General features: G+C 61.9%; 1 protein-coding gene across 3 annotated transcripts; it reads left to right on the top strand.

Moving 5' to 3' along the window:
- GAL3ST3 (galactose-3-O-sulfotransferase 3) lies at positions 1-8,193 on the top strand. 3 transcript variants are annotated; one of them, XM_036029724.1, is made up of 3 exons: positions 1-793; positions 4,245-4,481; positions 6,530-8,193. In XM_036029724.1, exons 2-3 carry the CDS (start codon positions 4,357-4,359, stop codon positions 7,701-7,703), a joined length of 1,299 nt encoding a protein of 432 aa, XP_035885617.1. In that variant the 5' UTR covers positions 1-793; positions 4,245-4,356; the 3' UTR covers positions 7,704-8,193. The 3 variants fall into 3 exon arrangements, with proteins under 3 accessions (XP_035885617.1, XP_035885618.1, XP_035885619.1); XM_036029725.1 differs by lacking the exon at positions 1-793 and adding an exon at positions 3,051-3,108; XM_036029726.1 differs by lacking the exon at positions 1-793 and adding an exon at positions 6,314-6,437 and having other exon boundaries at positions 4,364-4,481.
- Positions 8,194-8,908: the final 715 nt, after the last annotated feature.

Raw genomic sequence — 8,908 nt, 5'->3', positions numbered from 1 at the left:
AGCCTTCACATCCATCATCGCTGTAGCCTCAGAACCGTGGAAGCAGCCAGGCCCAGGCGAAGTGCCCGGGCAAGGGGTCCCAGGCCCACAAAGGCTCTGGTCAGGAGTAAGTGGGTCTGGGGTCCTCGTAAAGAGTGGGAGTGGGTCAGTAGCAAGGGGCTCCCTCGGGCTGGAGGGGAACAGGGACCCAGGGGTGTGAGGGCAAATGAGACCAGACCCAGGGGTGGGGGTGGAAGAGAAGGGAAGGAAACAGGGAGCATCGCATGCTTATAGATAAATGTACTTGTGCCTCTAACTCCCCCGGGGACCCACCAGTCCAACGATGGCCAGTGGGATCCAGGGATGTGCAGTAGTGCTGTCGTATCCGGATACCTTCTGGGGCTCAGTTTCCCCTTCTGTACGAGGAGGGCAAGGAGCTGGCCACGCTGGTGTCCGGACTCAGCAAGATCGCAAGCGGAAGATGCCCGCATCCGAAGATGCCGCCGGGAGACTGTTCGGCAGCCGACGAGCCAGCGCTGCCCCCTCCCCTTCCCCTCCCTCTCCCCGGCGCTGCCGCTGGCCCCCGCCCCCGCCCCGCCTCCAGCGTGCGATGGGGGGCGGGCAGCGGGCAGAGTCGAGAGCAGCGAAGCCCAGCAGACGCTGCCACCTGATCCCATCCAGGCTGCGAGAGGCGAGCAACGGGTACTTGGTGCGCAGGGCCCCAGCACCCTCGGCCCCGCAGCGGATCTCAGAAGAAGGGTTGGGAGGTAGCGGCGACCACCCGCCACCCAGGTCGGAGGCAGAGCCCTCGCGTGAGTACTGCGGTAGTCAACCTGCGGCTGGGGGGCAGGGGGGACTGGACCGGGATGAGGACGATGGGTGGGCGGGAGAGTGTCCTGGGGACCCAGCGCCTGGAGACCCTGAGGAGGGGGACTCCCGGCCCCCTGGGGAGGGACAGAGGACTGGGTGAGGGAGCGAATCTGGCCTATCCCCTAGGGTGAGCAGATCCCAATGACAGATCCCTGGGGGAGGATGTGATGAAACGGAGGGAATTGGGGCGAGGGGAGGTAGGCAGTGATGGAGAGAAGAGAGGAAGGGAATTTGCAGGTGGGGATGACGTGGGGAAGGATGACAGGGAAAGGGGGCTAGAGGGACCCCGTGCAGGCCAGGATGGGGGGAGGAGAAGAGGGGGGTGGAAAGATACTTGATCTCCTGGGACACTAATTTGCAGCCTTCTCAGCCTCTGGCCCCTTCCTCTCCAGTGCCAGGGGAGGTGTCCCCGTTCACTGGGCTGCACGGCCCTCAGGTGAGGATGGAGTCTCCAGGTCAGCCAAGGGTCGGCCAGGTCGTCAGGGCTGGGTGGTCCAGGACAAGGCGCCCTCCTCCTCTACACGCACCAGTATCAGCCCCAGAGCTCGGAGCAGGGAGAGAAAAGGGCTCATCTGAGGGTGGGTGGGCGTGCAGGCCAGTTTGCAGAGCTCTGGTTAGCTCTTCCCTTTCTTCTTTGGTTCCCTGGAGAAAGAAAAGCAATTTGCAAAAAGCGGGCAGCAGCCTGAGGTAGAGCGTTCTGCCTAAAATTAGCACTGATACTCTGATGAGGCTGGGCGGGCTGACCCGTCTGGGATGGCTGAGGGACACGCTCCCCGCTCCCCGCGGAGGAGGCATGGGGGGGAGCCGGGAAGTAGTTTGAAGCGTAGGATGGGCAGGAGCCAGGGCCTGGCCCCAGCAGACCCGCCTCACCCCAGCCTGGAGACCAGAGGGGGGAACTCGGCCCCTCCTGGGCGCCAGAGCCCTGACTCCGTCTCCAGATCAGGCACCAGGCACCGGGCGCTGAACTTGCCAAGGGGGGGAGGGCTGCCTCCCATGTCCCGGTGTCCGAGCAGCACCCTCTGCGGGACCCGGAACGTTTACCCTGGCCCAGTGCCCACCCAGAGGAGACAGGGTTACTGCTTTCAAACACCCAAAGGCCTGTCGTGGAGAAAGAGGGGCCGTGGGGTCTAGGAGGGCAGCGTGAGCAACCGCGTGGAGTGGAAGGACGGTGGCAGGGCCCAAGCTGAAGATCCCAGCTGTCCCAGAAAGAACATGTGGACAGCCAGGGCCGCTGAGAAGTGGGCTGGGCTGTATCGTACGGTGATGAGCGGCCCGTCACTGCTGGTGGCCAAGTGGAAATCGGTGCCCGGAGAACTCTTGTGATGACGCCCTGATCCGAGGGAGCCCCACGCTGGGCTCTGGCTGGCTGGCTGACTGGCTCCCTGGGCGACGGGGAATGGGATGGGGAGGACCACCCGGCAGGCTGCCGTCCCTCTCTGGGGGGCCTGGTTGAAGCATCTGCCCCGAGCAAGTTCCATGGTGGGCTCCTCAAGGCTGGAGGCCTTCGGCTGACCCCCAGTCCTCTGAAAACTAGGGTGGTCTCAGCGAGTTCAGCAAAGATGGGAACGGGCTGGCTCCCCACTGTGCCCCTTTGGGAGACCGGGCAGTCACCAAGTCCCCTAGGCAGGCTCAGCAACGAAGGGAAGAAGGTCTGCATCCCGAGGGGCCACAGGACCCTGCAGGACCTCCTCCTGCAGGCTGCCCGCGCGGGCAGGGCCGGCCCTCCCCTGCCCCGCAGTCCTGGGGAAGACCCGGGGTGAGTGGGCTTGGACTTTCCTTCTCGGCCAGGCCCTCAGCTGTCCCCTGTGGTTGGACCCTTCACCCTCCGTGGCTCCGGACGGATTAAGTGTGTCTGCCCGCTGGTGGTGGAAACCAGGAGATGGGGCGTGGGGAGCGGGGCGAGGCTTGACCAGACACCTTTCCCCCAAACGGGTTTAAACGTAATCCAGGATTAATTGGGGTCGGGGGAAGGAGCAGGACTGGAAGCCAATGCCAGGGCTGCCAGGCGAGGGGACGGTCAGAGAGCTTCCACATTACCTCACCCCTCCTGGGGCCCGGGTGCCCTAGTTCCGCACCTGCACGTGCCCATCGGGTCCCAGCCCCCCTGCCCCCACCTGGAGAGCCGTGTAGGTGAGGCAGAAGCTGAACCAGCACCCGGGCACGGAGGGCCCTGGGGCAGAGACCCCACCTGTGGCCCGGGGACAGGCACTGCCAGGGGCTGCGCTGCCCTTGAGCCGAGGCATCCGTGTGTGGGGACAGGTGAGTGGCTGGGAAGCAGGCCCTTTGGCCTCTCACACCGTCCCTCACCGGGGACGGAGACCCACCTTCTCCCGGAGATGCTCAGCAGGACAACCAGCGGGAGCCCCTCTGCACTCCCCGCACCGCCCTGCGCCTCCCACGCGGCCGTCTTGCTGCCTCGGCCAGTCCGCCTCATCACGGAGCGAGCTCACGGGGTGGCCAGGGTTTCAGGTATCCGGGGGTGGAATCCGGATAAGGTTCCAGGATTTCAGGTCCTTCCTTTCTTTCCCTCGCCAGGAGGAGCCCTCCTCCTCCTGGGATTGGGCTCCTCCTGGGATTTATTGGTCTGGGGCCCTCAGGGCAGGAGCCCAGCTGGGAGGGCTCGGGGCTCAGAAGCATGGAGTGCTAGAGTCTGGGCAGGCTGCAGAAATCAGCTCTCTGCGGGAGCAGCACCCGGTCCAAGGGCATGGACTCTGCAGCCAGAAAGAGCGGGTCTGACTCCAGGTTCCGCTGGCACCAGCAGTGAGGCCCAGACAAGGGGCGTCATCTGTCAGAGCCTCGGTTTCCTCGTCTGTAAAGTGGAGTGCCCGCTGGGGGTTCAGTGACCGAGCAGGACTGAGTAGGTGATAGTACAGCACACACAGTAGCCTGCGGTACGGACCCTTCCCTCAGTCAGAGACTTGAGAAGGTGAAGGGTTGGTCAGTTTCTGAGGAGCTCAGTTTCTGGGGCGTCAAGACCAACCCTTGGCTGCGGCCATCAGGTAAGGAGCCCTCGAGCAGGGGGGACCCTGGGGTGAGGCTTCTGTGCTCCGAGCCAAGCCTCGGTGCCACGGCGAGTCTGCCGGGGACACAGACACAGACGGCGAGGAGACAGAGACTGATTAGGGGCAGGCGGAGAAGCGGAGACGGGGCCCAGGGGAGGCCGTGGCTGTAGCCTGCGGGGCTGGCCACACCCCAGAGGCTGTAATTCCACCCAAGACGGAGTTATCTGGAGCAACTCGGAGATAGGGTCTTGGTGAAGGGAGGCAGGAATCTGATCTTCCCTGGCCTCTCTGCTCGCCCCACTCTGGGGAGCGCTCCTTTGCAGCAGTCCGCTGGGGCTCGGCGCCCATCAGCCTCTGCCCACGGTAAACCTGTTCGCCTCCTTCTCCTGCCAGGCCTCGCAGGAACCCTGGCCCTGCTGCCAGAGCCTCAGGAGCCCCCATGAGCGCCAGCGAAGGGCGTCCCGGATAGCGAGACCCTGGCCAGCCCGGGGGTGCGTGCCCCGTCATGCCCACCATCCTGCAGCGCCTGCAGCAGGCCACGAAGATGATGAGCCGCAGGAAAATCCTGCTGCTGGTGCTGGGGTGCAGCACGTTGAGCCTCCTCATCCACCAGGGGACACAACTCAGCTGGTAAGGGGTTGGGGCCTTGGGCAGGGCGGGGGGGGGGGGGGGCAGAGGGGGCAGGAGACTCAGTTCTCCTGCGGCCAGCTGCCTGGTTCGCACCAGACCTGAGAACGCTCCTTCCCATTCCACACACCTGCCGCAAGAGTCTGTCTTCTCCCGGGCTTTGTTCCTTCCCTCTCTCTCCTGAAAGTGTTTCCCGCACATCTTTGTAACCACACAGCCTCCCAGGTCAGGGACTGACCTTCACACAGAGGGTGGGTGACTTGCTCAGAGTCCCAGAGTCGGTCAGTGACCTTGCCGGGGACTCTAGTCTAGCCCAGGACCTCCGCGCCCACCATGGGCGCCCCCACAGACTTCTCACTGTCTCTGCTGTGCCGGGCAAGTGCCCTCACTTCTCCGTTTCCTCATCTGTGAAGTAGAAATGATGGTATGTGTGCCCCAGCCTGTCACCCTGACGCAGGATGCCATGGGACGACTAACAGGAGTCCCGACCCCACTCCCAGCTCACAGGTGACCCCAACACACCTCGGCACCCCCTCAGGGCCTCCCCTTCCCCATTTCCTACTCAGTCTGCCCCAGACAGGGGTGTCAGTGGGCCCAGGCGCCTTGCCAGAGGATTGGCTGGTCTTTAATGTCTGTGTAGACGTTATCGTGAGCCTGAATCAGCCACAGACAGGAAATCTCCATGGTGTCCTCAAAGCTGCTTAGAGTTGTCCTCCCGACACTGTGCTTACGGTGGAAGGAAAGAAACCGGAGAGCCACTCAGAGTCTGAAGAGCGCTCGTGGCTCACCTGTAATCCCGAACACCCTGTTTCAGGGTCAAGGACACAGAAATGAAAGCTTCCTGAAGACTAGCATTGTTCTCTGTTTTTTTTATACTATCATATTTCTGGAGTCTAGAACAGCGCCTGGCACATGGGAAATGTTAAAAAAACACATTGGCTGAATGAGTGAATCAAGATCTGGAGGTCTTAACAGAATCATGTGACAGTCGGGTTGCCTCAAAGCCCAAGCCACGCCTCCACAAGGTGGGGAGTTGGAGGCAAAGTAAACATGAAAAAGGAAACAGAGCCCTGGCTGGTGTGGCTCAGTGGGCTGAGCTCCCGCCTGCAAACCAAAAGGTCACTGGTTTGATTCCCAGTCAGGGCACATGCCTGGGTTGTGGCCAGGTCCCCAGTAGGGGGCACTCAAGAGGCAACCACACATTAATGTTCCTCTCTCCCTTCCTTCCTCCCTCCCTCTCTAAAAATAAATTAATTAAATCTTTAAAAGAAAAAAGAGAAAGAACACAGAGAGCAAGAGCATTTGGTGACTTTATCTGAGCTGCCAGACTTCTGTAAATGAGTCTTCTCCTTCTGGTCTTCGCTCTCTGTATCCGCAGAGCGGAATTCCTCAAGGATCTCCAGGAGCCACTGGCCCTGTATTAATGACCTATTTCTGTGTAACTGAACGGCCTCAAAACTTAGCAGCTGCACGTATCAAACATGTATGACCTCACTTCCGTGGATCAGGAATCCAGGTGGGGATCGGCCAGGTGCCTGTGGCTGGAGGTCTGCTAACGAGGCTGCAGCGCCCTCTGCAGGTCTGATGAGAAGGCCCCCTTCCAAGCTCACTCTGTGGTTGTTCACAGGCCTGAGTAGGGGGATGGACTGAAGGCCCAGGTCCTTGGGAGTTTTTGCCCCGTGGTGCCTCCCCACAGGGCTGCTCACAGGACGGCGGCTTGCTGCCCCTTCTGCATGAGATTTTTTAGAGAAAGACACCAACATAAAAGCCATCGCCTTTCTGTAACGTAATCTCACACGTGACACCCATCATTTCTGCCCCATTCTATTCCCTAGAGCCATCAGTAAGTCCCGCCCACACTCAAGGGGAAGGAAATACACAAGAGCATGAATACCAGGAGGCCGGCAGGGATCACGTGGGTTATCCTAGAGGCCACCTTCCATACCCCTCCACTGCTATGTGGCCCACCCCACAGGCCTTGGGGAGGGGCAGAAGTCCAGCTACACACCTCTTACACCCTCCTCCCTGCACCCCCTCCCTGGATCCTGCAGGTACCCCAAGTTGTTCCCTCTGAGTTGCCCGCCCCTGCAGGACTCGCCGCCGCGCCCCAAGCACATGACCGTGGCCTTCCTGAAGACACACAAGACTGCGGGCACTACGGTGCAGAACATCCTGTTTCGCTTCGCGGAACGCCACAACCTGACGGTGGCCCTGCCACACCCGACCTGCGAGCACCAGTTCTGCTATCCGCGAAACTTCTCGGCGCACTTCGTGCACCCGGCCACGCGCCCGCCACACGTACTGGCCAGCCACCTGCGCTTCGACCGGGCGGAGCTCGAGCGCCTCATGCCACCGGGCACCGTCTACGTCACCATCCTGCGCGAGCCGGCTGCCATGTTCGAGTCGCTCTTCAGCTACTACAACCAGTACTGCCCCGCCTTCCGGCGCGTGCCCAACGCGTCGCTCGAGGCCTTCTTGCACGCGCCCGAGACCTACTACCGCGCGGGCGAGCACTTCGCCATGTTCGCGCACAACACGCTGGCCTACGACCTGGGCGGCGACAATGAGCGCAGCCCGCGTGAGGACGCCGCCTACTTGGCGGGCCTCATCCGCCAGGTGGAGGAGGTCTTCTCGCTGGTCATGATCGCTGAGTACTTCGACGAGTCGCTCGTGCTGCTGCGGCGGCTCCTGGCCTGGGACCTGGAGGACGTGCTGTACGCCAAGCTCAACGCGCGCGCGGCCAGCTCGCGCCTGGCCAGCATCCCCGCGTCTCTGGCGCAGGCCGCGCGCGCCTGGAACGCGCTCGACGCGGGCCTCTACGACCACTTCAACGCCACGTTCTGGCGCCGCGTGGCGCATGCTGGCCGCGCCTGCGTGGAGCGTGAGGCGCGGGAGCTGCGTGAGGCCCGGGAGCGCCTGCTGCGGCGTTGCTTCGGCGAGGAGCCGGTGCTACGGCCAGCCGCGCAGATCCGCACCAAGCAGCTGCAGCCCTGGCAGCCCAGCCGCAAGGTGGACATCATGGGCTACGACCTGCCCAGCGGTGTTGCCGGCCCGGCCACTGAGGCCTGCCTCAAGCTGGCCATGCCCGAAGTACAGTACTCCAACTACCTGCTGCGCAAGCAGAAACGCCGGGTTGGTGTGCGGGCCCGGCCCGAACCGGTCCTGGACAATCCCCCACCGCCTCGGCCCATCCGGGCACTGCCCCGCATTCCCCAAGGCCACTGAGCTCCTAGAGTCTGGCCTGGGGCTGCCTCCAGGTTCTGCCTCATTTGGGCCCTGATTTCCAAAAGGCTTAAGCCTCACGCCGTCCTTGGGGGTGCGTCTCCCTATCTGAGCCCACCTCCCTGGGGTGGGCTGAACCCCGCCATCCGGAAGGGTGCGGATAGGCCCAACTGAGACCTGGGCCATGCTGTCCTGCTTCCTAACTGGCTGGCGCCTTCTACAGGCGGCCTCGGGCTTGTCCAGAACTGTCTAGTCTGCCTCTTTCTGGGTCTTTTCCCAGCGAATGAGCGCAGGCCGCAGAGAGGGGCTCTGCCTGCCAGCCTCCAGGGGCTCTTGCTCTTCTTCACAGGGGTCAGAGCCCCCCACACCACCTGTCTTCCAGGTTCCACCCTCACCACAGACCTAAGCTGCTCCCAGACTCCCAGAACCAAGAGTTCTTGGGTCGGGCTTTTTGTTGGTTTTTGTTTTTTAAATAAAATATCCTTAAAATGTGCAGGCTGTGTGTCATTCATTGGAAGCCAGATGCCCCACATTTGAGGATGAGCCAGGTGCCCAGGAACGGCTGTGGGCACCATAAGGGGGCGGGGGTGGGGGACCCTCCACTGCTCTTTGCAGAAGCTCAACCTGGATTGACTCAGCTGCCTCAGCCCCATTCATTCCCTTCAAGAGAATCTACATTATGCCCCGGCTGGCGTAGCTCAGTGGATTGAGCGCAGGCTGCAAACCAGGTATTAAAGGTTCGATTCCCAGTTAGGGCACATGCCTGGGTTGCAGGCTATGGCCCCCAGCAACTGCACATTGAAGTTTCTCTCTTTCTATCTCCCCCCTTCTCTCTCCCTTCCCTCTCTAAAAATAAATAAATAAAATCTTTAAAAAAGAGAGAGAATCTACATTATTTTCATTCCATTCAGCAACCTTTTTCAAGCACCATCTCTGTAACCTGGGACACGGGCGAACAAGGCAGCTAGGGGCCTTTCTCCTTCCTCCTGGAGCTCATACGGGGCGTGGACACTGGGGCAGAAGGACACAGAGGAGGGACCTCGGGAGGTCAGAGCGGAACAGCAGCTCCTCGGGCAGGGCTCAAGCGGGGGGTGGGGGGGGCTCATTCCACGGGAGGAGGTGCAGGGCTCCGCATGGCTCCTCCCCTTTTTGCATCACCAGCTTCACCCCTGGCCTTCTCCCTGCACGGAGGCGGCAATCCCGACCCA

The sequence above is a fragment of the Phyllostomus discolor genome, chromosome 6, assembly GCF_004126475.2.
Source record: "Phyllostomus discolor isolate MPI-MPIP mPhyDis1 chromosome 6, mPhyDis1.pri.v3, whole genome shotgun sequence".
Lineage (NCBI taxonomy): Eukaryota > Metazoa > Chordata > Mammalia > Chiroptera > Phyllostomidae > Phyllostomus > Phyllostomus discolor.
Note: the sequence above shows the minus strand (reverse complement) of the source record. Positions and strands in the feature narration are given on the sequence as shown.